The sequence below is a fragment of the Camarhynchus parvulus genome, chromosome 17 (genome assembly GCF_901933205.1).
Source record: "Camarhynchus parvulus chromosome 17, STF_HiC, whole genome shotgun sequence".
NCBI lineage: Eukaryota > Metazoa > Chordata > Aves > Passeriformes > Thraupidae > Camarhynchus > Camarhynchus parvulus.
The window spans coordinates 5,705,021-5,732,091 of NC_044587.1; the positions used below are offsets into that span (position 1 = coordinate 5,705,021).

Consider the following 27,071-nt stretch of genomic DNA (forward strand, 5'->3'; position numbering starts at 1 on the left):
CCTCCCAGGTTTTATGCTGATATTTAGCCTCACTGACTTGTTTATGATTTACTCAGAGCTTACACTGCTCTGGGTCATGATGGGACCCCTTGATTCTAATACATGTTAGGTTTTCTCTCTTTCTGGCTGCTGTGATCTCTTGTGTAATCTCTGGCTATTTCTTAAGCTGATTGTGCTTTTACTTTTAATAGAAGCTCCTCTATGAATAGCTGGGAATTGCCTGAGCATGGTGGTGGCCTTGAGAGGAGATCTGTCGCAGTGGGGTTAAAGCAACGGGTGAGGAGGAGCTTGGTACATTCCAAAATGCAGAATAGCCTCAGGGATTGGTGCATGACATGTGTCACACTGCAGAGCTGATGCTGCAGCTCCAGCACTGAAACTCAGGTCACCTCTTCTACATCATGCAGCTCTCAGCAGAGATCCCAGCAATAAACTTCTTCCCTCTGGGCTGTGCTACTTTGATTTGTTCCTGTTCCTAAGAATTACTCTGCTTATGCCTATTCGTGCAAGATCTGTTTGTTATCTCAGGCCTGCAAACTACCAGGCATCCCAAACTAATTTTGGAGAAAGAGATCCATTTCCTGAATGAATTTGTGTAGACTATTGAAGGAGTGATATTTAAGGAATGTTTACTTCAAAAGAATAAGTGAGTTACTGCATTGGCACTTGATATTTTGCCAACTTCTGCTTGGACAAAGTTGAAATCACATTAGACACCTGGAAGGGCAAAAGCAGATGTCTTAGAAATCACTGTCTTGGTGGAGTGGAGATACAAGAGAGAGATATTTAGTTAAAGCCTTTACTTGTGGAAAATAAGGAAAGGAATGTAAGGCTGTGAGACTGGTTTGTCCAAGTCACTATGCCCCAATTTTGCTATCAGAATGCCCACTGATAAGGCAACACCTGCTTTGATCTTCCTTTTTTGTTGTTGAATTTAAGTCCTGCCTTTTTTCACCTCCCATGGTCACTGCCCAAATTTGACTTGAGCAAAATGTGCCTTTTGTGCACATGAGAAGTGCTGTTCCACTGGACATTGGAACCAGATAGGAGGCCTGAAGCTCATCTCTTCTGGAACTATTGATCCAATTTTTGTTCTGGTATAGTGGGAAATTGAGATGTTTGTGTGGTTTTTTAAGTAGAGTTTAGTGCTTCTGACTTTGCTCTGCACTAGAGGTGTTTGCAATCAGACTGCTGGGTCTTCTTCAAGGGCTTTAAGTGGCAGTGCCTCTGCACCATGTTCCCAGCTTGGGTTGGTCCTAATTATATCTGGAGCTGCAGAGGTGCAGTGCATAGCAAGGAGCCTGGCACTGTTCCTGCATACTTCTCCAGGCAGAGCAGAGATGTAAATTGACATCTTAAATTCCTTCTGCAGGACAGCTGTGCACTGTGGGCAGTTTGGTCAGGATGCCTGAGTGCAGCATAACTCTGTTACCCCATGGAATTCTGTCCTTCCTGCCTGGCCTGTTGGAAAGGAAGCAGGCTGCCTCTCCATTCGCAACACTCTCTGCCTCTTACCACTGGCCCAAGATAAGCTTTGGGGTTCATGCATTCAGCTTTATAAACTCACCACCAATGTGTGGCAACTAGCAACACATCATGCCTTGTTGAGGTACCGTCCTTCCTCATGCAGCTTCTGTTTGGTTTGTGTCTGTGGGCTCATCAAAGTGACTTTGCCTTTCCCAATGAACTTTTTCAGTTGTCTGTACCCTTTAAGGAATTCAGGCTCTGGGCAGCCTGTCTCCTTTGCTAGCACACAGTGCTGTCTGGGAGTGGAGGAAGTGTCATGCTGCAGTGATGAAATGTGCCTCCAGCTACATTTGTTCTTCTCTTGGGTCTTGCAGCAAATATCAGGACTCCAGAGGTGGAGTTTTGACAAGAAATCTAAGATTATACTTAGCACAAGTATTTGATATCTTTGAATTTGCCATTGTACCTGGTTTCCTTCTCTGAAGGAGAGAAGAACAAAAAGGGGGATAACCCCCTTTTTTATCCAGAGCCTCCATACTATGAGTAATGTGAATATTAGTTGCTGCTGCACAGTATAATGGTGTCTCTGAGCACAGGAGAGCCTCTGCTGCTGGGCAGCCTTTAGACTGCCTCTGCTGCTGGGCAGTCTGGACTCAGCTGCAGCCTGGCTCCAGAGATTAAGACACTGGTGGTGGGAAATAGCCAGGTCAGCCTGCTGCTTGTCAGTCTTAGCATCCATTAATCCCAGGGTGTTATTGTGGCTGTGCTTTCCCATCAGCCATTCCTGTCCCAGAGTTTTAGTGTACAGCTTGTCCTTTTGTTTTCTCACAGCTCAAGTTGCAGGTGCTGAACAGGTCACGTTTTTCAAGGCTGCAGCCTTCTATTACAGCAGAGCCAGGGGTTGTTGGTAGCTTTGTCTGTGCCAAAGCAGAGCAGATTTGCTGCAGTGTTACGACAGATCAGTGCAGCTTGAAAAAGAGGCAAAGATGCTGGGTCATGGGTTTACCTTTCTGGCCTGAAAAAAACCTGTTTCTTCACTACTGTCATAGGCACTGAACTAATCTGATGCTCTGTGGTGTTGCTGCTGCCTGGTATTGTCTTCTTGGGGACTGTATGGAAATTACAGGGAGATTTTTGCCAGGGTATATATGCTTTTGAAGTAGCAAAAGGAAAACTTGCTTTTGTACTGTGATGGTGAAAATTAAGCAAGACAGACATAAAGGTCTGGCTTACAGGTTTTGGGGTGGAGAATGCATCATGCAGTGCAATGTTTCTGGTGTTAAGTTTTTTTTTCCTCACATGAGTAAACCCAGCCTTGTTTCGTTTCTCCTGGGATTGCAATTCTTGAAATCAAAACTGCATTTTCCACAAATGTGTAATCCTTACTGCCACATCCATTCAGGATACACCAGGCTGCTTATTCTCTTGAGTTCCTGATATTGTCATGCAGAATAACTGCTGTATTATTTTTTACCGTGAATATCCCAAGGCAGCAAACAAAATCCAGGATTTCATTTTCTATTACTCAGAAAATCCTAGAGGAAGCTGCACAGCAGCAGTGCTGCAGTTTTGTGCTGTCTCCAGCCTGTGCTTCCCCAGCTCTGCAGCCTGGAGTCAATGCGGCATTTGCTTTAACGGGCAGTGACTTTTTGAGATCAGGCAGTGCACTGTAGGCTGTACCACTCTCTAAATAATTCTCTACAGTAAAATGCAGAGCTCCAAACAAGAAAATGGATTTGCAGTTTTTTACTTGCAGAAACACAGAGTAAATTGGCTCACAAGTGCACGTGAGGTGCTGGAGTATTCTGTTTTGATTTCCCATCTGTGTTCTACGTCCTCACGTATTCTGGACTAACCCATCTGCAGGAAGATAGCAGGGAGGGAGCTGGCAGATAACTCAGCCCTCAAAATGGAGGAGGAGAAGAATATTCCTGATTAATTCTCTCACAGTAGAGATGAACTGAAGCAAATGACATTTTGGATGAGATGGTCAGGTTTGTATGCTGGGAGTGCCTCTTGTGTCCCCTCCAAACTTTTGACCTGTGACTGTACACACTTGATTAAAACCTCAGCAGCTGGGGGCTAATGCCCACCAGTGAGGGATGCAGGAGCTGTGTGGACATCAAACTGATTTGTTTCTATGGAAACAGTAGATTTCACCATGTTTTAGGGAAGTAGGAGGGGAATTATACCCCTGGGCCTGGTTCTGGCTCTCAGATTGGATTGGTTGCTGCACAGCAGTTGTAGAGCAGCAGCCCATGAAGGGATTATCTATCAGCCAGTGATCACAATTAGGGAGGGAAGCACGTGGCTCCAATCTGCCACCATTGTGGGATTCCCAGGGTCACAGCCCTCCGTGGCACTTAAAAAAAAGAGTTTAACCTTGCTTACTCATTGCCCCAAAGGAGGGCTGCATTGCAGTGCAGGCAGCTGCACCCAGACTCCTCAGCTGGGATGGCTGAGGGAATGAACTCTGCTTGTACCTCACAAGAACTGAAAACTATTTGTGGTATCTGCAAGGTCTGGGGGAAGCTGAGATCTTTGAGACAAGCTTCAAGTGATGGTTGCTGATGAAATTATTTTAAGTGCAATTTGTTGTACTGATCTCAGACAGTCCCAGCACTGGGACAAGGGGTGATGATTTTGAGACTTTTTAAAAAAAAATGAAAGGTAACCTCATGAAACCACAGAAGGAATCAAAGCATGAATATGAACCTCAAACAGGTTCAAATAAGAAGTTTTCACTAAACCCCATATATTCTTAGTGATCTGTAGAACTGAGTCTCTTCAAACTGGCCTGGTGCCCTTGTGCAAGATCCCAGTGCTGGTCCTTCTGAAGGAGTTAACCAACACCTCTGTATTTCAGACTCTCAGGTCCTAAAGGCACTTACCTATCCAGGCTCTAACACTGACTGAGAGGCAGAGCTTGTATTTCTAGATAGAAACAAGGCAGACCATGGAAAACTGACAGAAAGGGTAATGCCTCTGTGTGTTTGAACCTTTTCCCAAGGTACTCCTTGTTTCCTGCAAATGTAGGACAGGAGCTGTGTAACTGTCTGTAATGGGGAGAAATTCTCTTTGCTCAGTTTCTGTCTCCCCTTACTGTATAGGGACTTCCTATATTCCATGTTATGTAAACTGAGTTAGGGATGAAGGGCAGCTTCCAGCAGAAATTTTTTCTTTATGCTTTGTAATATAGCCAGTAAGTCAATTGGATGGGATAATCCTGGTTATGGATTTGCAGGGGTGCATCAGAAGAATGCAGCAATATCTCTGCTTTACTTTCAGGTCATCTAAAAATATATATATAGACCTTGAAAGTCAGGCCAGATCCTGCTGTAAGGTTTACCAAGCACAGAGCTGGGGTGTGCTGGCTTCTTTGGAATTACTGTAGACATACAGCAGCAGAAATGCCTGGGGCAGACTCCTGGCTATGCCAGTTTAGTCTGCATGCTGGCAGGCCCTCAGACCATTGACTAGAAGTGTAAGATTGCCTGTGACTTCCTTGGAAGTCCCTTGCTCTGTGGAAGCAGGGCAGCCAGGAGTGCTCTGTGGTTGTGCATTTGATGAACTGGTGCACAGCAGCTCCAGCACAGCCATGACTTGGCATGGTGCACACAGCTGCCTTCCAGATTTTGATGTATCCTGAAGCTAGTGGAGTGTGAAACAGAAAAATCAGCCCAAAGGATTCAAATGAAAATAAACAATAGCAAAACTTATCTTATCCTACTGCTTCCAGCAACCTGCATAGAGGCACGTACAGGAGAGGGGCTGAGATGCAGAGAAAGGAGGTGTGGATGTGGAAAGAGTGGATTAAAGAGGCCCCAACTGCTATGGATGGCTCCTGGGAACCAGTCTGTGCAGTGAGAGATAAGGCAGAAAAGCAGAATTTAGTGCACTTGAGGAGGGGTGGGGGAGAGAGCTGTTTCCAAGTGAGCATTCATGTAAAAATTGCTGTGTGCTTTCCTTCTGGCCTTAGCAATGTTAAGGAAGGTGCTGCAGGCAGAAGACTGAACACAGCCACTGCAGTTGAAGTATCAGTTGTGTGAGAGGACATTGCCCCAGGGTGTTCCTCTCTCATTGTCTGAGCCCCCTCAGCCCACACTTGGCTCAACAAACACATTCTGAGTGGGAAAAACACGTTTTTGATTAACACTTCTGATGTTCAAGGCATGTAGGTCGTCCCAGAGGCATGGGAGCACATGAATATGACAATGCCTTCCAGTAACAAAAATCTTTCTCCTGTTCTGTAAGAAAGATCTGGGCACTACCAAAAATTACCCACCAGCAGTACTGAACACTGCCATCTCTGTAGATGTAAATCAGTGGCCAGTAATTGTGTTGTGTCCCAGGGTGAGGAGACAAGCTGATGATAAAATGGCTAAGATGGAAGCTTGAAATTCAATCTGTCCCTCTGTGGCACATCATTTACCCCAAATGTCAGTGAAACAAACCTCACCATTATGCCTGTCCACGAGGAACTGGATTTGATTTGCCAAACTCATTGTGTAGGCTTTCAAACAGCCAGACATGCAGCTTTCTATGGAGGTGGATTCCCTTGGAGGAGGCAGTCTCCTGAAAGGTTTCTTGTCTTTTCAGCAGAGCCTATGGTGTGGGGTCATTGTGGTTTTTGAAATGTTGTGTTTTGCAGTAGCTGTAGGTTTCTGATGTGGCTTTATTGAGTTTATATGTTAACTCTATAAATACACTGTATTTTTCTTATTTTGAATGAAGTGAGAGCACAGTGTGGGGAAAAGATACAGCAGAGCTCCAGAACGTGGCATATCCTGGTCACTGGTAAAAGAGGTGCAGGAACCTCAGCAAAGGTGATTCTTGTGGTGAGAATCATGTCAGTTCTGGAGCAGGATGTGGTGTGAGCATGTAATACTACTATTGCTATACTTATTAGACAGAATTAGCCTAGCTGCTGTCCTTTCATGTTTGGAAACCTCAGTGCCTCAGTCTGCACAAAACCTTGGGCAGAACCTCTTGCTGGCCCTGTGCTGGTATCGAGTGCAGTTCTGCACAAGGGAATAGAACAACTCCAGGCAGACTGGGAGAAGGTACCAACTCCAGAAGTTATTTTCTTCTTCATTCTCTACCCTCTCTGACTGGTGTCTGCAAATTATCCAGTATTATGTTAAAAATGTGTCCAGCTTATACTGGCACTTGTGTTTTGCCCTGCTTGGGCTGCCCCTGGGAATTTTCTAGGACAGTCCCTGGGAACTCACCTTAAGCGCAGCAAACTTCCACACTTGAGAGGCTGTTTGGTCTTTTTGCTTACTGACTTGGGGAACTGTACTTGGGAGAAGTGGCCAGGTGTTGGAGAGGCTGTTTGAGGGTCAGAATTATTTAACAAAGCAATTGTAAGGGTTCCAAGCCAGCACAATAGTGTCAAACTCCCTCTGCACTATTGTAAATAGGAACTCAAGGTACAAGGCAGTGGGAAGCCTTCTCTTTATTTTTTTTTTGTTTCTCTTAACATGTATATTATGATGACACTCATGAACTATTGCCTGTCTTTATTTTTCACAATTGTTTTCTTGAATAATGAATCATTGTGCACAATAATATTGCCAGTATACTGGAAAATGGTGTAGTTACAATAGATCTTTATTTCTATATGTATCCATTGTGTGACCAGTACCAATTGCATCCTAAGAAATTACATTATGCTAAGTGCTTATGGAATTGCTCTTGTTCACTGTGGGTCAGGACTAGGCATACTTGTGCTGTGGGGATTGGCTGATAAATAATGCACATCCTCTGGCTTAAAGTTATCTAAAAGTGCTAACCTTAATGGAAAAAAACCCATGGCTTAACTAGGAACAAGATTTAGATTATGATAATGAGTCTCTGTGACTGGTGTCCAAGTTGATGTGAAGCAGTATGAAAGGAATATGAGAGTTTAGGGCAGAGGAAAACAGAATAGCAGGTTAATAGATGTTTTTGTTCATAATGCACCTGTTTTTAATGCTTGCTCTTCCTCTTGGCCTGTCTAGCTTTTTTTTTTAGTTGAGAAGTGCTTTGGCTCAGGCAAGAGAAGAGCTCACAGAGGCACCAAGTTAGCAGGAAACTCTGAATCCGCAATGCAGCCCTCTTGGCAGCCTGCTGGGTGGCAGAGGAAAGAACAAACTTGTCCTTGTTCTTGCCCCACACCTGAATTATGGAATTGCTTACAAATGTATGTTGCTTGAAGGATCAGACCAGGAAGGTGCTCCAAGGGCAGTTCTGCATCTTTCTTCCTTGTAGTAGAACTACATGATGTCTACTGTGAAGGAGCCCCAGGAGTCAGTGACCAAAAAGTACAAAGCTTCTACTGTTTGAGGTGTTGGCTTTAGGAGTCTGTATGATTAATAGTAAATATTTTCAGTGTGTGGTTAAAGTGTCCCATAGGTGTCAGCCTGTGTGTTAAGGATTCATTTTGATGTGCTGAAGTAAGAACATGTTTTAAAATACAGGTGCTGTGAGATGAAATGCTGTTCAGAGAAGTGTGTAAGCTGTTCATAGAATGCAGCTTGTGTGAAAATGTCACTGTTGCTGATGGGCACAGTGATCAGAAGAATCATGTGTCAAAGGTACCAATACCCCTGGATTGGCTTGGGATTCTTGTAAAGCCCTGTGCCATCATGAGCTAAGGAGGAACTCTTGATCTGGATGTGTGAGAATGATGAATGATCAATTATAAGCCTTGACAGATGAAAATGGTTTGAAGCTTAGGCAGCAGCAGATCTGAACTGTGTAACCAGACAGTAAAATCCATAGGGACAGAACTGTATTTCTTGTGGTATATTGGCATACTGCTTTGTGCAGTGCATTTCTGATTGAATTGCTGTCCCCAGGCACCATCAGAACACAGGAAGTTACAAATACTCAAATTAAAATACAAACAGCCGTGTGAAATTATGGAGGCTGTGTGAATTTTAATTTTCTGTAGCGAATATAATTCAAACTGGGGATTAATCATATCCCTTAATACCCTGTTTTTCTATAGATGTTTAATAAGAAATCAAGTAGAAATTAAATGATCAGATGCTGCTGTTCCCTTCTGTTCTTTGCAACTACTTTTATGTCTTCATAAACTGCTGTTTTGGCTCTTCAATTGAGGCTTTACCTTCTCTAGTGCATTCTAATTCAAAAATCTCAAAGGTCTGGCAAACAACTGACTGCAGCTATGCTGTTGATTTGTCTAGACTAGGCCTAGATTTGTATTTCAGAGCCCTCTCCAAACAGCTTTCTGAGCCTTCCAGCTTCTCTGGAAACAGGGAAAGCAAGGTCTGAGTTCCGTGTGGAACAAGGGATGGTACCTGGGACTCTGTTCTGGTTCTGACTGCTGAAGAGTTCTGCTGCAACTTCAGTGAAGACAATAATCATGCATGAAAAAGCTTTGACTCAAAATCCTTTCAGAAATACAGATTACCAGTGGATGGAGAAGGTGCAAAGCTTGAATTTGGTGGAAAGAGGGAATAAATGATGCTCATATTTGCAGTAGAAGAGAATCTATGGAGAAGCAGTTGCAGCCTGAACTGATGTGTGGGGATGCCATTCTTACTCTTCCCTGTTAGGAAGTTGTGGTTATCACTTCTGATATCATGGCTACAGGGTCAAAAAGAGATTTGCAAACACCAGATTGCTGGAATGAAACAGCACTGTAAATGCTACAGGAATCTCTAAGCCTTAGAGCACAAACCTAAAGCAGTGAGCTGACACTTGTGGCAAAGCATGAAGGGACAGACTGGCTCATGCAATCACTTGTCTTGTACTTATCAGGATTTCAGAGCATTTATTCCAGCAAAGCTGGTGGAGCAGGCACAACATGCCCCTAACAGTCACTGAGATGCTCAAAGAATTGCTTCTCCTCCTCCAGAGATCTCAGTGTCTCATTTCACAGGAAAACATCAGATCCAAGTGTTTGACCAAAGGAGTAAACAAACATTCTTTGGTCTGAGCAAACTGTGTGTATGTGTGGACACAAATGTGCCCCTACTGCAGCAAACTAACTCATCTAAATATCTTTTAATGGACAGTCACATTTTCTTCAGTGCAGCACAATGAATAAACACAAGCAACATGTCTGAAAGTTTCAGTGTGTGCCTCTTCAGGTAATCCCAAGCTTTCCATATGGGTATGTGTCCTACTTTTTTTGATTGCACCTCTCTTTGCTTCCTTTTCCATACAATATATGTTGATTTATACAAGCAGTTTGTCAATTTCCTTTGTTTTATGAATAGTTTGGGCAAAGTGTCTTTGGTTGATGCTACTTTTAACTTCTAATCCTTTGTATTGTGCAAGTCATTAAATGAGTTCTGAAACTTGTTTATAGAACAGAGGTGGTTTTTTTGGTCACTAATAGCCACTAATAACCTTTCTGTTCTGTAGGATTCTAAGTTACCTAATGCATGAAGGCTTTTCATAGATAGTGTCTGGTTTTAGTTAAAAGCCTCAAACAAACAAACAACAAAACAATTAAGGAAAGCCCAATTCCCAGTGCTCTGATTATAAATGTATTGTTGCATGACATCAAGATTGCTTTAATGTGTTTTCAAGGTGTTTGGATTTTATTTTGGTATTGCTCTACAGTAGTTGCCTTCGCTTTAATATTTTTTTACTGCATTAAGAATGCAGCTTTCAGCCCAAATCTGCACTCTCATGCAGCTCTGCATATGAAAATGGTAATAAGACTGGAGGGGATGCTGTGATTGTGCTTGCCCTGAGGTAGCTAGTCAAGAACATGTGTAAGCACTTCAGAACTGAGCAATGCAAAATACACAATAAATGCCTTTTCAGGTCATTTCCCTGCCTGAACTCTTTCAGCTTGAGACCTGTTAAGATTTGCATCCTTGGTTCTTTTTGTTGCCTTGGTTTAGAAGAGGAGATCTATCTCTGGCCAAGAATTCACCTACCTCAGTATTCTCTTTGCCTGTTGTTAATAAAAAAATGAGTGTGAAATATATAGAAATAAGTCTTCCAATAAGTGATGTTTTGGGAAATGTAGTTACCTGAGCCTAGTTTTCCAACCTTGATAAAATGCTTGGAATTACATTGCTAGAACTGATAGCTCAATATCTTGATTCAGAATTTTGAGTCAATAGCTAAGAAAGCTACAAGCAAATTAAGTATTTATATTCCCTGAATACAGCTCTGTCTGTTTTAGCTGCTACTTTGTGTATTTTCTAGATGAAGCCTAGCCTGGAGGAGTGGCACAGTGTTGTATTCCTGCCTTAAAGCACAGGAAATCAAATGTTGTCGTGCACTTCTGTGTGTTACAAACAAAGAAACAGAAAAAGGATTTCCCAGTTGTTAAGATAAAGAGTGAAAGAGGAAAACAAGGGGGTTGGTGCCCTCAACCTGAGTAACATAATGCAGGCACTCATGTATAGTGGTGAATGTAGTGAGGCTCTGCTGTCATGCTACAGCCGCCTTGTCTCAGCACTCAAAGCCTTTATAACATTTTATCTCTGAAGACTTATTCCATCTTTCTTTTTCCTCCCTCAGCCTTTTACATCTCCCCTGCTGGAAGTGAATAAGCCATTTTAACCCCTCTGCTCTTTCCTGCCTAGGTCACCTGGCAGTGTTGTGGTTTTTACTTGGTGTGTTGTATTCCTGATTCCAGCTTGGTGTCATCACTTTGGGCTGCTCTTTTGGAGCAATAACTGTGTGTGTAGCTCTTCCTTCAGGCTCTGAAGTGAGCTCAGACTGTTGTCTGTGCCACACGTGCTCTGTGGTTTTATTTATTTGCAGCAGCAGTTTGTGCACCCTGCAAGAGGGCAGGCAGGGCTCTCCACTCCTGCTGCTCCTCAGCACTCAGCCAGCTCCCCACGGAATTTACTAATCCTTACCTTTTGCTTTCTATGATTTGAAAGGCTTAGCTGGAGCTGGAGGAGGAAGGAGTTTTTCCAACAGACTGTAGAGAGACATTAAATGAAGAATAGGAAATAATATGGGTACAATGGGTTAATACTACATAAATTGTAGGTTTTTTGTAATAAAGCTATTTGGCTGTGACTCCTGATAGGAGTCAAGTGTAGAGAATATTTGAAAGTTGAACTGCATGTACCTCCCAGTAGTTTGTGGGTAAGAACACACATTCATTTTCTGATATTAGGGATCAGATTTGCATGTATTTTCACTCAGAACTACAGCAGCACTAAAGATTCTTGGTTTAGGTGACAAAATCTTCCATATTGATTTATTGTCTTGTCCTCTAGAGGACTTGGGGGTTTTTCCTTGAAATAGCCTGAGAGCTACTTAAGTTAACAAATAAATTGGATCTTTTTAAAATAATGCTGGAACCTAATGCCATAGGCTTTTTATCTTTTTGTCTTGAGATTTTTTTTCTTAGTAGCTGTGATAAGGACAGCAGAGAAATTGGGATTTTAACCAAAGCAGAAAGTTCCAGGAAAACAGAGTGCAGCATGAATAGGATCTTGCTTCCTATTGATTTCTTGCTTATAAATGCAAGTGGTCCTTTTTCTACAGTAAAGCAAGATTTGATACTGCAAGTTGGAAACCAATAACTAGAGGACTGTCTTGGTGTGCTGGAAAGGGAATCTGTAGTAATATGATTCCTTTTTCTCAGATATAAGTTAAAAAAAAATCAGTGGAACGCAAATGGATTTGTTATGCTCACAACTGATACAAGGATAGGACTTTTCCACATATTGACCACAGACATCTATATAGGAATGGAGCTGATGCAACAGAAAGCTGTTAGAATGATGCAGTGTCTCAGAGATTCCAGGGTTAATCCCACTGGAATGGAAAAACTAAAGCTGTATTATTTGAAAATCAAATGAAAGGCAATCCCCAGTTAACTCGTTATACTTCTGGAAAGTCTAAAATAATGAGAATGAGTTTCAGTCTAATTTTAACTGAAGTTCCATTACTCCTGACTTAGTAATTAACAGGTGATATTTTTATTTGAAGTGTTAGAGGATATACAGTGCCTCCTTACACTCATTTAACTTGAACCTAGTCTTCAGTTTTTGATATTACCAAGTTATTCTGACATTCCCACAGATGGGGAATTACTTTTATAGCTGAGAAAATGGAAACACAGAGAAGCAGAATAACTTGCATAGGGTTACACAGGAAATGATTGGCCAGACCAGGAGCTGAGACAGGGCTGCTCAAGGCCTTGTCTGAAACAGAAACTCACTTCTCATCTTCATGGACTTTGTCAGTCTTAAGTTCATGCAGGAGTAAGAGGAATACCTCAAAGCGGAGAGCCCTGGATTTCTCATGCAGCAGAGTCAATAGTTGCTCCTGAATCAGCAAAATTATTCCTTGCCACAGTTATGAAGGGAAGGAGAATCAGTTCTGAAGGGAAGGAGGATTGTCTGCCAGAACCCTGCCAGTGTAGGCAGGGCTTCTTTTAACACAGAATGTTATGTTCATGCTGTAGGAAACATATTTTGAAGTTATGCTTCTCCCAGTAGGTGAGGAAGCAATTGATTATATTTTCAGAACTGCTCAGTGGCTCTTGAAGAGCCACATGAACAGCCAAGTAGTAGAAAAGCAGACCACAAACTAGCAAGGTCATCAGCAGATGCAGTGAGCACGCCTAGCTTTGGATTGGAAAAAAAGGAAAAGCAAAGGAGAACTGGTGGGCTCTGGCTGCTAAGTCAGCATTTGGAGAGTGTTAGTACAAGGCTGCTTTTCCTTGAAATTACTTGACGTACACAAAAATTCGGGATTCTTTTAAATACAGAAAGAAACTGCTACTTTTGCCTTGGCAATACTGATATCTTGATAGTTATAGCCAGGAAGGGACCCTGTGTGGAGACAAGTCTTTGGCTGTTGGTTATTTTCTCAGTTGTATCACGTGGTGTTTGCACACTGGGACAATGTGGTGTCTTCTCAAGCCTCAAGTGCAGGGTGTGAGTGAATTTTGTAATTGTTTTTGCCAAAAGGAGGCATGCTAGTTCTTTGGCTCTGTGTCAGCTTCTCTTTTCTTTCTGAAAGATGAAAGTGTATTTTTTTTCCAAAGTACAGACAGCTATATTAAATGGGCTTGTTAGCTAACTTGGAACTTCAGCTGAAGGAGATGTACTGCCACAGACATTATTAGAGGGACTGTACTGTGAGCATAAACTGCTTCAGAACAAGCTCTTGCCCTTCTCAAGGAGAGGCATTTTGTTTTTAGTGACTTAAACTTTTTTGTGCTCATAGCTGGGACTCCCCCTTAGAGTCCATGTACACTTATAGAAACAGAAAAGCTGTAAAAAGGGAAGGAAACAATCACACACTCATCCAAAACTTCCTGTTTCATTGCAGGGACTTTCTGCCACGTGGATCTGGCATCGTAACCAGGCGCCCACTGGTCCTTCAGCTGGTCAATGCCAGCACAGGTATGTGAGCTCCCTTCCCCTGTGTGTCCAGCTGGATTGCTGGCTGTCCTAGTCAGGAAGGTTTTATTTGATCACTGGAGAAAATAAATAAGGCTTTTCCCGAGGAAAAATGACCTGCAGCCTTTTTGCCTGTTTAACATCTAATGCATTAAGTGTTGAGAAGCAAAATGCTTCTTAATGTTTTTTTTTGATTGTTTTAATTTATTATTCAAGGTTTCATGCACACACATCATAATTTGCCTTGCCTATGCAGCTGTGACTCTCTATTAGTAAGACCTAAAAGCCAGAGGACCCTGCTGAAAATGTAGTGAATTAAGGGGGGTGATGATGTTGGGCTCAATTGAATTATCTCAGGTGTTGACCACATAAATGTGACTGCAGTAACTACTGTTCCAACCTGCAAACTCTGTTGGGAAAGGCCCTAGCCAGACTTCGTCCCTTCAATTGTGTTTTGTTGTGTTGTGCTTCAGGATGCTTTCATCACACTTCTGGATGTTTCTCTGATTTTGGTGACTATTTCTGACTCTACTTCTGTTTACATAGAATATGGCGAGTTCCTACACTGCAAAGGAAAGAAATTCACTGATTTTGAAGAGGTCCGTTTGGAGATTGAGGCTGAAACAGATCGTGTTACTGGCTCCAACAAAGGGATTTCCCCTGTGCCCATCAATCTCCGAGTCTACTCTCCCCATGGTGAGTCCTAATGCAGAGGGACCAACTCTTCTAGAAGGCTCTGCACCCCGTTGTAATTGAAAACAAAGTACTGTCATCCCTCCCTGTTCAGTGCAGCATATGTGGAAGGACTTTGAGGGCACAATTTTCCTGATCAGTGTGAAAACAAGTGATTTAAAGGGGAGGGTGATGAGATCATTGACAATCACAGTAGAAACAACCTGCAACTGGTTCTTACTGACCCATAACAAGAAGGAAATAGAAAGCTTTGTGTGCTTTTGTGTGCACATCTCTTATCCCTTATTGGAGTCACTTTAACTACAGGTGGTACTTAAAGATCAGAATATTCCTACCTTAACAATCTCTTGTGCTAACTCCTGTGTCCTGTGTCTAGTCTTGAACCTGACCTTGGTGGATCTTCCGGGTATGACAAAAGTCCCTGTAGGGGATCAGCCCCCTGACATCGAGTTCCAGATCCGAGACATGCTCATGCAGTTTGTCACCAAAGAGAACTGCCTCATCTTAGCAGTATCCCCAGCCAACTCGGATCTGGCCAATTCTGATGCCCTGAAGATTGCAAAGGAGGTGGATCCCCAAGGTAAATGTCTCCTGATTTATCCTGGCATTACTAGACAGGGTCTGATTTTCATTTGGTTGTGATTAGCCCAGTAGCTGTGGCTCATGTCTGTTGTCTTGGGATGTATTTTCACCAACATTCTTCTGAGAGGTATTAGTGAGTGTTAACAGTTGCTGTAGTAGAAAGTTCGTTACTCCCGTTTTCTTAATTTGTCTAAGCCCCATTTCTAAAGAGTTGAAGGATTTCCTTTCCTTTAATCATTTGCATTTGGCCTAAAAAGAACTAGGAAAAATACACTAAAATCCTTTTCTGCTGTGGCATAGCTTGTGCATTCAGCAGGATACAACCGAGAACTGATTTTTGTCTGTTTTGCTCTTGTGGCCTCTTGTACATGATAGGAGCTGTAATGTGTGACTTCAAGAGCCCTTGGGTAGCTAAGTAGGGCAATCTATAAGCTCTGTGAACAGAGGAAAATAATACATGAGTCATTTGCTGATCAAGTATGTTGTGTTTTTTTCCCATAGGCCAACGCACCATTGGGGTCATCACCAAGCTGGATCTTATGGATGAAGGAACTGATGCACGAGATGTGTTAGAAAACAAATTGCTTCCCCTCCGTAGGGGTAGGTTTCCTCGTGCTTTGCCCATGATCTCCTTCCTCTGTTTTCCCTGTGTGAGGTGTCCTGGCCTCATCCTCTTCCTCCTTTCCCTTCTTATAACATTTCTTACCACTTGTGCTTAAACCATCTCTGTTCCAACCTAGAAGTGAGAAAAGTTGGGAAACAGGGCTCAGTCATGCTGTTAACAGGAATTTTTAAGTATATATACCTTGATATGTTGTCCTAGCAGGAACACACTTATGCTCTTATTTTTACTTTTTCTTTCCTCCTTTCATTAAGGCAAACTGTGAAAGATGTCTAAAACACTTCCCTTTCTGCCACAGTAAAGAGATTAAATAATTCTTGGCTGTGGTACTTGCTGTGGCCATGGCAAAAGTACCTGTGCTAAGGAGTCATAAAAGGAGAGTCTGAAATAAATGAGACTGGAGTGTGCTTTGTTTTAGGAGAACAGTAACAAATAAGCTAATTCTCTGTTCCATACTCATTTTTGTCCTGCATACCAAAACATCAGAACCTGGGCCATTCAAGGAAAGTCTAATTTTAAACTCTTCCAGTTGCCCCTAATAATGTGCCACTACTAGAATCCCCCTTTTGTAATGCTGCTGGCTGAGTAACTTCCTTTTCAAGTCTGGGTTTTATTTACATCCTTGCAGCTATCTGATCTCTAACCCCACTCTCACAGGTTACATTGGTGTGGTCAACAGAAGTCAGAAGGACATAGATGGCAAGAAGGACATTCAGGCAGCTCTGGCTGCAGAGAGGAAGTTTTTTCTCTCCCACCCAGCCTACAGACACATGGCTGATCGCATGGGAACCCCATTCCTGCAGAAAGTTCTGAACCAGGTACTGTCCACAGTCAGGAACTGCTGCCCATGGTGTCACTGGCTGTGAAACACATTGAGGCCAATAATGGAGCTTGCACCCCAAAGGCAGAGCACTGATTTGTCCTTTCACTTTCAGTAGTTGGTTTGTGGTATAATACACTATCAAGATGCAAGGTCTTTCTGGCTAAATTAAAAGATACCTTCTAAATTCTAGTGATCTCTGTACCTAGCAGTATTTGTGTGTTACTGATAGTTATTTCCCATCTCTTGAGGCTATCTATTTTTCATACAGCAGCAATTTACTGTTGCTTCCTTCTCTGCCCCCTTGAAATACTCTCTGAAATGGAGAGAGTCTCTTTCCTATTTCTCCTTATTCAAATATTCATCTTCAAACTGGAGTTTCCCACAAAGCTGTGCTTTGTGGAAACCCTCTTACTGGAGCCTCATGAATGGTTTTGGCTCCTTCCATCTTACCTTTTCACCCTTTTTTTTTTAAGGCTTTACCACCACATTGGGTGTCAATAGTTTGCTAATCTGAAGGCAGAGTAGCCTTTACCCTCATGTAAAAAGCAAATGCTAATACTTTAATGTGAAGTTTATTCTTGGGTTTGGTTTGTGTGGATGGGAGTTTTGAACCATACTAGAAGGTAAACTGAAGGTCAAGAGTAGAGGGGGCAATAGGCAGGAGCTAGGTAGGGGGAATACCTTCAGCTCATAACTGGTATTTGTCCTGGGATTGACATTTTGTTACGACCACACAGAAGAACTGAACACAGAGAGGAGCTTTCATCTTTTTTATAGTGTGGAGGCAGCAAACTCTTCCCAGCAAGTACCTAGAGGTTTATTGTCATGTTAAACCTTCTTCTTGTGCAGCAACTGACCAACCACATCCGTGACACACTGCCAGGGCTGCGGAACAAGCTCCAGAGCCAGCTCCTGTCCATTGAGAAGGAGGTGGAGGAGTACAAGAACTTTCGCCCCGATGACCCTGCTCGCAAGACCAAAGCTCTGCTTCAGTGAGTGGCCTCGGTGTCCCTCCCTGGAAAGGCCTGCTCAGCAATGAGCTCTGCTTCATGCTCTTGGTTTTCTTTCAGGATGGTCCAGCAGTTTGCTGTAGACTTTGAGAAACGCATTGAAGGCTCTGGAGACCAAATTGACACCTATGAGCTGTCGGGAGGAGCTCGGATCAACCGCATCTTCCACGAGCGTTTCCCCTTTGAGCTGGTGAAGGTACTGCTTCCCCTTGCTGCTGACATACACTTTTTGTTTCCTGTTGTATGTTACTACTTCTGTCTGTCTCCTCGCTCCTCTTGCTATATTTCATCAGTGGACTTTCTCTTCAGCTACTTTGTTTCATGGTTTTCTCTTTTATCACCTTTTTTCACTTGTTTGTCTCCTTTATTGGGATCTTCCCATAGTGCTGACTTTCCCCTCTGTCCCTGTTTTTGTGACAGAACTTAACTTCTTCTGAGCTAAATGACAATGTTTTTTTGGACTTGATTCCTAGATGCTAAATTGAGTGTGAAAAATCACTTTAACAGAACCCATGGTAAATCAATGACTGAATGCCCTCACAGATATGTCAAAGCTACTATGACTGAATTTCATGTGGAAGGAATGGTGCTGAAACTTGTACTTCTTGATCCTGAGCATAAGACTCGATCTAAAGTTGGACTCATAGATACCTAAGAAGCAGGAAAAATAATTGTAGGTATACCTGGTGTTACTTCTGTCTGGCCCTATCAATGGCCTGGAGGTGGGAGTGCTATAGAAACTGTACTCACCTCTTAACAGTGGAAGAGGATTCTTATTGACAAACAGTTTTCTTGGATGGTGAAGTACACTAACCTGATCAGGATAGGTACTGAAAATCTTTTTATGGTGTCAGTTGGAACAAACTTAAGAGCAGATCTTTCTGCTTCAGTATTTTTTGCATTGGCTTTCTTTTTTTCACATTTGAATAAGATGAGGCCTTTCTACTGAAATAAACAGCCTTGTGTTAGATTTGTGATTCACACAAAATGTTTTATCCATTTGTGGTGTTCACTGAAAAAGCAGCTGCCAAGATCTCTTGCTAAATGTTGTGAGGCAAACCAATTTTCTTTAGAAAGCCATCTAACACTTCAGTCCTAGTGCTTTACCTCAAAGAACCTCCTTAAGAGCAGCTGGAGCATCTGTAAATGGAGGCCCATAGCTATTCATGTGTGTACAGGGTGTCCTGCTTTGGCCACAGCAGTTTTGTGGCTGGACTCATTAGCCCAAGTGTTGGATACAATCTCGTGTGTCACATGGTAGTGCTGGCATGGGACCTCTTCTCTTCAAAGTCTGCTGCTGTCCAAACCAATGTCAGAAGGTTTCTGATGGAGTTGTCTCCTGGTGCAGATGGAGTTTGATGAGAAGGAGCTGCGGCGGGAGATCAGCTACGCCATCAAGAACATCCACGGTATCAGGCACGTATCACACACAGGCAGAGCTCTGGCTGAAAAGCCTTGTAAATACTTCTAGACCTTCCAAATGGAGTTGAAGACTTCAGAGGTACGGTAGGTCAGCCAAAGGGGGGGATAAGCTCTGACTTGAATCTGGGAATAGGGGCAGTCATTCAAGAGTTTGCTTTCTTTTCCCATGTGGGAGTCACAGAAGCCTACAAGGTAAAAGCCTGGGTATCTTGACATCTTCTTCATCCTTCCTGGGGCCTTTACATAGGAAAGGGCAGGAAGAGGGATGCAACCTCATACTAGTCCTTTGTTTAGTTAAAACTAAAACATTGATTTTCACACTAACCAGCAGTTAGTTGTTCAAAACAAGTATTGGTACAGAGCCCCTCATCCCCTAGAGATTTGAGGGAACACTGGTGTGCCCATCAACAGGGTCCCACCCACTGGCCCCATATAGTTAGCAAACAGATCTGTATTCCCTTCAGTGTGAAGGTGAGTTGTCAGAAAATGCAGCCCTGAGACCCTGAGTTGTGCTGCTCTTGGGAAGGTGCCCATTGGAGCCCTTCTGCATACAGGGATGTGAACAAACACTGACCTAGATTTATTTTCATTCCTTTCTCTTGGTCAGCTACCAGCTGAACTTGATAAAGGGTATCAGATGTCAGTGTCCTAGCCTTTAAGAAAATCTTCCAGAGCAGGTCTCATCTCCTCTACACCTCTGAGGTCAAATACACTGTGGAGCGGTCAGCCCCTGCCACCCTTAGCCTGAGGTGAAATGGTGACCTGGCTATGACTGTCCAGCTAAGACTGAGTTTGCCCTCAGCACCTCCTTCCTTGCAAATGCCAAGCATCCCTCATTTTTAATGAACTTCAGTCAGGGCTTTTCCAGGGGATGTGACACTTCCCAGCCCAAATGTCCCGGGTTTTGGTGATGGTGGTGCCTGCTCCAAGATGTGTGTGTAACTCTGTGACATTCTCCTTGCCCCTTCTCCCTTCCTGCCTTGTCTTGTCCCCATCCTGGGTGTTTAGAACCGGTCTCTTCACACCTGACATGGCCTTTGAGACCATTGTGAAAAAGCAGGTGAAGAAGATTAAAGAACCTTGCCTGAAATGCGTGGACATGGTCATTTCGGAGTTAATCAGTACTGTTAGACAGTGCACCAAGAAGGTAACCAGAGGCAGCATGGAGTTGGCACCTTCCACCTGCTCGCTGGCTGCGGCGCAGCATCGTGACCTGGGCAGGGACTTGCCTGCAGCCACACTTGGTGTTTTCACCACCTCCTCAGCATGACTAGACCTGAGCAGAACCAGCCTGGAGCGATCCAGCCAACAAGCCAAACAGAAAGGAAGCCCTGTAGAATGTGTGCTATGGCCCTGCTCCCTGAATCTTTTAGAGCTGAGGCATTCTGGAGATGTCCTGGCTACCCCTTTGTCTGTAGCATGACTCCTGGTTCCTTTGAAAACCAAGGGTATTTCGCTATGGCTACATTTTTCTTGAAATTTATTATGTTGGTTTATTTTCCAAGCCAGAGACTGGGATTTAAATTGTGTGCCCTCTGTTCTTGTAGAAGTGAGAGGATTAATCCCAGAGTTGCCCTTGGGCGATGTATGGGGCTGAAATTTAGAGCTACAGCACTTACAGTTGTGGGTTGTATCTCAAAGAAAAGTTCCTGTGGTGTTTGGCTTGGTTTCTGGTTGGTTTGGTCCATATCCTGATCTGGAATAGCAGCACATGGCTGAGAAGAAGCAAGTTAGAAATGTTCATCAGCCTCTGGGCTCCATCTGTGCTCTCTCTCTCAAGAGAGAGGACATCAGGCTTTGCCCTTTGGGATCCATCCTGGTATTTTTTGGGATCAAGGGTGGGAGCCTTGATTCTGCCCTTTGGATGTGTCAGCTTTTGTTTTTTAGGTTGGGGTTGAAAGGGAGCAAGATAAGATTACTTGTGTCATTCTTCTCAGCCATGACTTGCTGCTTCAGGCAGGGCTGGGTGCTGGTGAAAAGGCACCTCAGTTAGAACTAGGTGGGCACTGGAGACTGGAATCGCCACTGGCTTTTCAGGTGCAGGTAAATGGGCACTGCAGGAGGTTTCCACAGAGGCTGACCCCCCTCTCAGCAAGGGTGGGGACAGGTGCCCAAGTGGTGACACTTGCCATCCTTGCACAAGTGCCTGGTCCTTAGGGCCAAGAGCCTCTGCAGAAGGGCTCAGGTGTGCAGACACATGCTTTGCCCCCCAGGACAGACTGGGAGAGCAAAGTGGATGCAGTGAGAGGTTGCTCAGGTTCCTAGAGTGCTGGAGGAGCTTCCTTTTTCTGTCCTGCTGTCCTCTCTTGGGGTGTGTGACTGTGGGAAGCACCCAGAAAATTGCCATTAGAGCCTGTTGACAGGTAAGCACAGGCCCTCGGGCTGCCAAGTATCCAGAGTCACCTGCTAACTGGATCAGAAGGGCCCTCCTTTTTTGTGCCCTCTGAAGCTTATTTTGATTTGTTCTCCATCCATCAGTTGCTATTCAAAACTGCCCATTGATTCTTTCTCATTGCATCCTTTTTTCTTCACTTCCAATTTCTTACTTCATTGTTTCTTTTTCATTCCTCTTTTTACTGATAATTTGAGAATAAACCCTCTGTTTTGAAGGCAGCAGTTCCTCAAGTGATCAGGTGGTGGGTACAGCAGGGTGGGAGATATGGGAGGAGAAGAGACTAGATGGATTGGCGGGAAATAGCACAGATTCAGGAATAAAGGATTCCATTTCAGCTTGGATCCTACTGCTAAGGTGTTCATGGTTGACTTCAGTTCTGGTTGCTCTGTGTGTACTCTAGTAGCCATGGTTACAATTTTGTTTATGAGGAAACAAAATACTGTCATTCAGGTGATACTCAGGTATTGTAAGGGACTAATTAAAAAAAAAATCAGACTTCCCCTGAAGTCCGGTGAGGTAAACATCATAACTGGAGCTTAGCTGGGCAACTGGATTAGTAGGAAGCCTCTGCTGGGTCAGAGGATGTGAACTGGGCTCTGGAAATGCTCTTGCTTTGCTCAGAAGAGGCATTGTTGGCACCTGTAGAAAGACCCTTAGGTGAATCCAAATCCTGTAACATATTCCAGCTCTCTGCTGCTTAAAAGGCAGAGTGGTTGTACATGCCCTAATACACGTTGAAGAGTGTTGCTGGTGTTGCTTGGGGACTTGCAGGTGTTATCCACAGAGATGTGAAAGATGAGGTGAAGGAGTAAATACCTGATTTACATGAAGGGGTGGTTATTTATAGCCATCCCAGGATTGCTGGTAGCTGCAGGCACCCCAGGTGTGATTATAAACTGCAGCTTTAGAAAAGCAATATCCCATTCCCATGCCAAGGGGATGTTATTCCCTGAAAGCACTGGCAAAGTAGTAATGGCCCATGGTAAGACAAGTAACTCAGATTGTGTAACAAAGAGCATCCAGTAGAAGCTCTGAAGTGTTAAAAGAAGTGCTGAAAGACTTTTTTTTGGTGCAGTAGTCTTGAATTGGATTGATCTTGGCTATATTTTAGTAACTTTAGTTTCTGTGAACTTTCTGTTCTTTTTGAGTGGAGCCATTGAGAACACAGACCACAAAATATCAATGGAAATTAATAGCTCCTTATAAATCACAGCAGGCCTGTGTTGGGTCTGATGCTGCAGGTATAATGGATGCTTTGTATAGCTGTGGATGTCCTGTAGCACTTTTGCATTTTCCTAAATACTGGGTGCATCTATTCTTACTGAGGAAGCTGATGTTGAAGGGAAGGTGGGTGAGATGAAATAATGTCCTGTAAGTAGAGTGGTTTGCTCACATCCCTGCAACTGAGAGACATCAGTTCAGCTCTCCCAAAACAAGGTGCAAGTGACAGACCTCTGAGGTCTTAGCCTCGCTCCTGTTCAGGCTTCCTGCAGCTGGAATAAGGAAAACTTGGAAGGGAAGTTAACTATGGTGGGAAGGAAAGGGAAATGAGATAAAGAGAAATGATAAATGATGAAACTCTAGGAAAAGGGACAGTGGCTTGCTGGCAAAAAGTTCTGTCTTGAAATCCTAAGAAGCTTTCCTTCAGGAAGTGATCACTTGATCCCTGGGGGCTCCATTCATCCATCTTGCTCCTGACAGCTCACCATTTCACTGGCCCAGCTGCTCCTACCTCATTCCCCCTTTGACACTTCCATTTGCCTGTAGACTCTCCTGATACTTGGCAGTGCACAGGCCCCATAGCAATGCTCACCTGGTTCAGTAAGCTAATGGAATGAACCAAAATCTCACTTCTCATTTTGCCTTGTGTTTTCTCTCTTCTCCCTCTTCCTTCCTTCTTTCTTCCTCCTTCCTGCTCTTTCTCTGCTTTGCTTTCTTCTTCCTCGTTGCTTCCTCCCACCCTTCCCCTGCCATGCAGAACGGGTCTCTTCACGCCTGACCTCGCTTTTGAAGCCATAGTGAAAAAGCAGGTGCAGAAGTTGAAGGAGCCAAGTCTGAAGTGTGTGGATATGGTAGTGAGTGAGCTCACATCCACCATCAGAAAGTGTAGCGAAAAGGTAAAGAAACAAAAAATCAAAGAAAGGTCAATGCCCATCCCCTTCCCACACACTTCCATGCTGTTTCTCCACACACACACACACACACACACCAGGAACTCCAGCAAATCGAGAGAGAGAAAATTGATATAACAATGCATCTAGAGGAGAGCAGCAACCTGCAGGTACAGGAGCAGTTCAAAGGCAGGCCAGGGGGAGTGGGTGACGCCTCTTTAGCTGAGCAGTGAGCTGGGTCCCAGTGGGTTACTCTGGCATAACTTTTTCCTCTGTTTGGCTCAGTGTGGATCAAACCCTTTGTAAGACCAGTTTGCTGTGCCATTACCTGCACATTTGGAACTTTTTAGTTGTTATTTTAGGACCCCCTTAAATCCAGGTACCCTAGAAAAAGATAAAAAGGCAGAAAAAGACCTCCCACCCCCACAGCATGAGTGGTCTGCACTGCATATTGAACCATGGCATCTACAGAACAGCAGCTGGTTAAAAGTCTGAGGTGCAAGATGTTCTGCAAGGGACATTCAGAGCTCCAAAAGGCTTCGAGAAGAGCTTTTCCAGGCATTACACCCTCTGCATCATTCTCCTGCTGATTTCTCACTCCATGGACTATGCTCAGGGGGAAGTAGTGTGGTGCTTTTCCTTGCTTGCTGTGAACCACAGGAGGTGGAGCCTGAGGGCAGCAGCAGGTGGAGAGTGACAGGAAAGGTGTCAAATACTTCTTGGAGGCTGGGGCAGGAGTGGCTTTGGTTCCCGGGCTGGTTCCTTCCAGGAGAGGGCACCACATGCCTCCTTTAAAAAAAAGGCAGATGTGGCAATTGGTGTTAAACTTACCAGCGAGGGGCCAGAAGAAACATCTGGCACAACAGAAGTATGTTCTGGAAACTAAGTTGGAAAGGAATGTTCCATGGGCTATTTTAGGACTTGGAAATTATGGTTTCCTTCTTCCAGGGTTACAGCCAGACTCACCAGCATTTTGGTGAGCCCTAAATTAGGAAAGAGGGGAAGATAAGAAGTGATGTGAGTTCAGAGTGAGGGCAGAAGATGAGTTAATAAGATCTGGCCCACTTAGAAATGCGGAGCTCATTTCACTTCTGTAAGAACTCATCTTTGACATGCCCCAAGCTCTGCCCAGTCTATTTCTTGAGGAGTCCTGCTGTTGCTATATTGTGGGGTCTGATGTGAGGCAGAGCAACTCCTTCTCAGTCTGTTTCTGATGTGGATTTTTATTTTGGTGGGTGTGATTACTTGCACTGTGTTCTGTATCCAGCTGGTGATGTCTGCTCTGGGTGGGGAGAGAGAAGGGTGATGATAAAAACCCCAGGGGTGTTGAATTCTAGTTTCTCTGTTGGATCATGTCATTAGAGTGGCTGGATACCCACTTGCTCTGTGGATTTTTAATCCATGATGTGATGGATGACCCTGTGAGGATATTCCAAGGTGATGCAACCTGGGTAATCCTGTAAGGAAGGTGATAGTGACACTGTAGGAGACTAATGGTGTGATTAAAGCCAGAGAGGCCAGGGAGGCAGATGTTAGATGTAAAATAACTGCCTCAACGAAAACACATAGCAATAGTCCTGGAAGAAAAAGGAAGGCTTTAGTAATGTTTTAAGTCAAATGTCTGCATGTAGTGAGAAGGTTAATCTTGCCTGTACCTCCCTCTGAAAGAGTAGAAAGAAAGAAAAGGCCACTTAAGGATTACAGCTGGACTGAGATGGGTTCTGTTGCCATAAGGTAGTAACAGCACAGGGACATTAGTTAATTTGCAATATTTATTTTGCATGTTATAGCTCTAACTGCTTGACATGGACAAGAGCATGTGCTATTAGGGGAAGCATCTGGAAAAGGCTACTTTAGGACTGATGCTAATTGTAAGGTAATACCCAGCCTGCCATTTTGTGGACTGATGCTGCATCTAAAAAGATGACAAAAACCTTTAAATTCACCAGAAGTCCTGCAAGGCTTCTGGAAGGAAAGGCTGCTTGGGCTAACACCTCTTGAATTAGCTTAACAGTCCTGTAGCCTTGGTTTGTTGCTGTCCTGAACTGTTGTGTGTTATTGTTTATGTTTTCTCACAATTATTTCATTTCACCTCAGATGGTGAAGAAATCATTGTATGTACAGTTGATAAAGCTGTATAGATTGAATATTATTAGACTATCAAAGAACACAGAAGGTGACAAACCCATCTGTGTTCACAGTACAGTTTTCCTGTATGAAAATTGACTATTTCTTGACTATTAGACAAAGTTGAGGGCTGAAGAAGACAGCCATTAACAGCTGTCCTGTGACTGGCTTGATTCTGAGCTTCTTCCTACTGAAGGGTAGCTCCAAAAGCAGCAGAAAGCTGGTATAAGCATGCTCCCTTACATTTAGGAAGATAATGTTCTAGCTAGTGTTTTTCCAAAAGCAGGAACCTTCTGTGCCAGACTGCACTGCAGTGTCTCACAAGTGCAGGAAAGTCTTGCAAGTCAGCAGCCCTTCAGCTGAAGGTTGATCTCTGGAGTGCTGGCAAGGACTCGTAGAATCTGCAAAGAGGGGAACTAAGGAGCATTGGGACAAATTGGTTTTCAAAGAGGGCTGTAAGCTTGTATTTTGATTAAACAGGAAAATGATGCTAAAGCAGGATGGAAACCCCACTGAGCTGGGACACAATCCCAGGCTGACAGACTTTACCCCTCGAAGGGTCGCCTGCTCTCCTGTCTTTCAGAGTCATGGCATTTCTGGGTGCTGTTTGTCCTGCTGGTGATAACTCCTTGCCCCTCTATACCCTGTTGCATGTTCCTTGGTGGTGTGACATCCTGTGGCTTGTTTATCCTTTCTCCTTGCCCACCCTTGCTGCTCCTGTGCATGCTTGGGGTCAGAAGCGCCTGCATGGGGACCAATGCTGCCAATTTATTTTTGCACATGGATGTTGCTGGACGAGCTGGATTCTGAATAAAGCACTACTTGTTTTGCACTTTGTGTGCATTTGAACTGGTTGGGACTGGGATGGTGGGGGGAGATTTCATGTGGTTTTTGTTTGACTGTGTTTGTTTGTTGATTTTTTTTTAAAATTTGAAGCAAAGAAGCTGAGACTTGCTTGAAGGTTTTCCAACTTCCTGTTTTTTCTGTTTGACATAACTTGCCCATCTATCCTTTGCCAACCCCCCAAAGGAAACAGGAAGCTTTCCCTGTCTGTCTCTGAAGCAACCAGCTGCCTGAACCAAAAGATCATGGAGAACACCCAGTTTCTGCTTTTAAGACAAGGTGGTACTGGGTAACACAAATTCCACTTTTTTTCCTGCCTCTGTGGCCTTCAAAAACAAACTGCACATTTAAAAATAGTGTCAAATCTAGTCCAAATTCCAGTTCTAGGCTATTGCAAATTGTTTGACTGCAAGGGAGCTCAAAGGGTTTGAAACTATTTGTTGGCAGATGTTAGGAATATTGCTGGTGGTTAGTGTGGGTTCTGGCTTCCAGAAGTGATGCTGCACATTTTGAGGCTGTTCTTTGTAGCATGTTATAATTATGTATACAAAAAAAAGGGCAAACCAGTTTAAGAAGAAGATTTCATAAATGGGAGGAACAAAACAAATGCAGTACATGTCTTGGGCAAA

The 27,071-nt window shown here is 43.6% G+C and overlaps 1 protein-coding gene across 6 annotated transcripts in view; it reads left to right on the forward strand.

Annotated features, from left to right (window-relative positions):
* The window catches only part of DNM1 (dynamin 1), a 65,393-nt gene that overhangs the window by 9,822 nt on the left and 28,500 nt on the right, over positions 1-27,071 (forward strand). For 5 of the 6 annotated variants that reach the window (XM_030961770.1, XM_030961771.1, XM_030961766.1 and 2 more), the window contains exons 2-10: positions 13,744-13,817; positions 14,361-14,510; positions 14,884-15,087; positions 15,591-15,689; positions 16,369-16,529; positions 17,384-17,526; positions 17,605-17,740; positions 18,893-18,960; positions 19,975-20,113. In XM_030961770.1, coding sequence (XP_030817630.1) covers positions 13,744-13,817; positions 14,361-14,510; positions 14,884-15,087; positions 15,591-15,689; positions 16,369-16,529; positions 17,384-17,526; positions 17,605-17,740; positions 18,893-18,960; positions 19,975-20,113 — 1,174 coding nt within the window. Of the gene's footprint in view, positions 1-13,743; positions 13,818-14,360; positions 14,511-14,883; positions 15,088-15,590; positions 15,690-16,368; positions 16,530-17,383; positions 17,527-17,604; positions 17,741-18,892; positions 18,961-19,974; positions 20,114-23,339; positions 23,479-27,071 lie in introns of all 6 variants that reach the window. The other variant, XM_030961772.1, reaches the window with a different exon arrangement.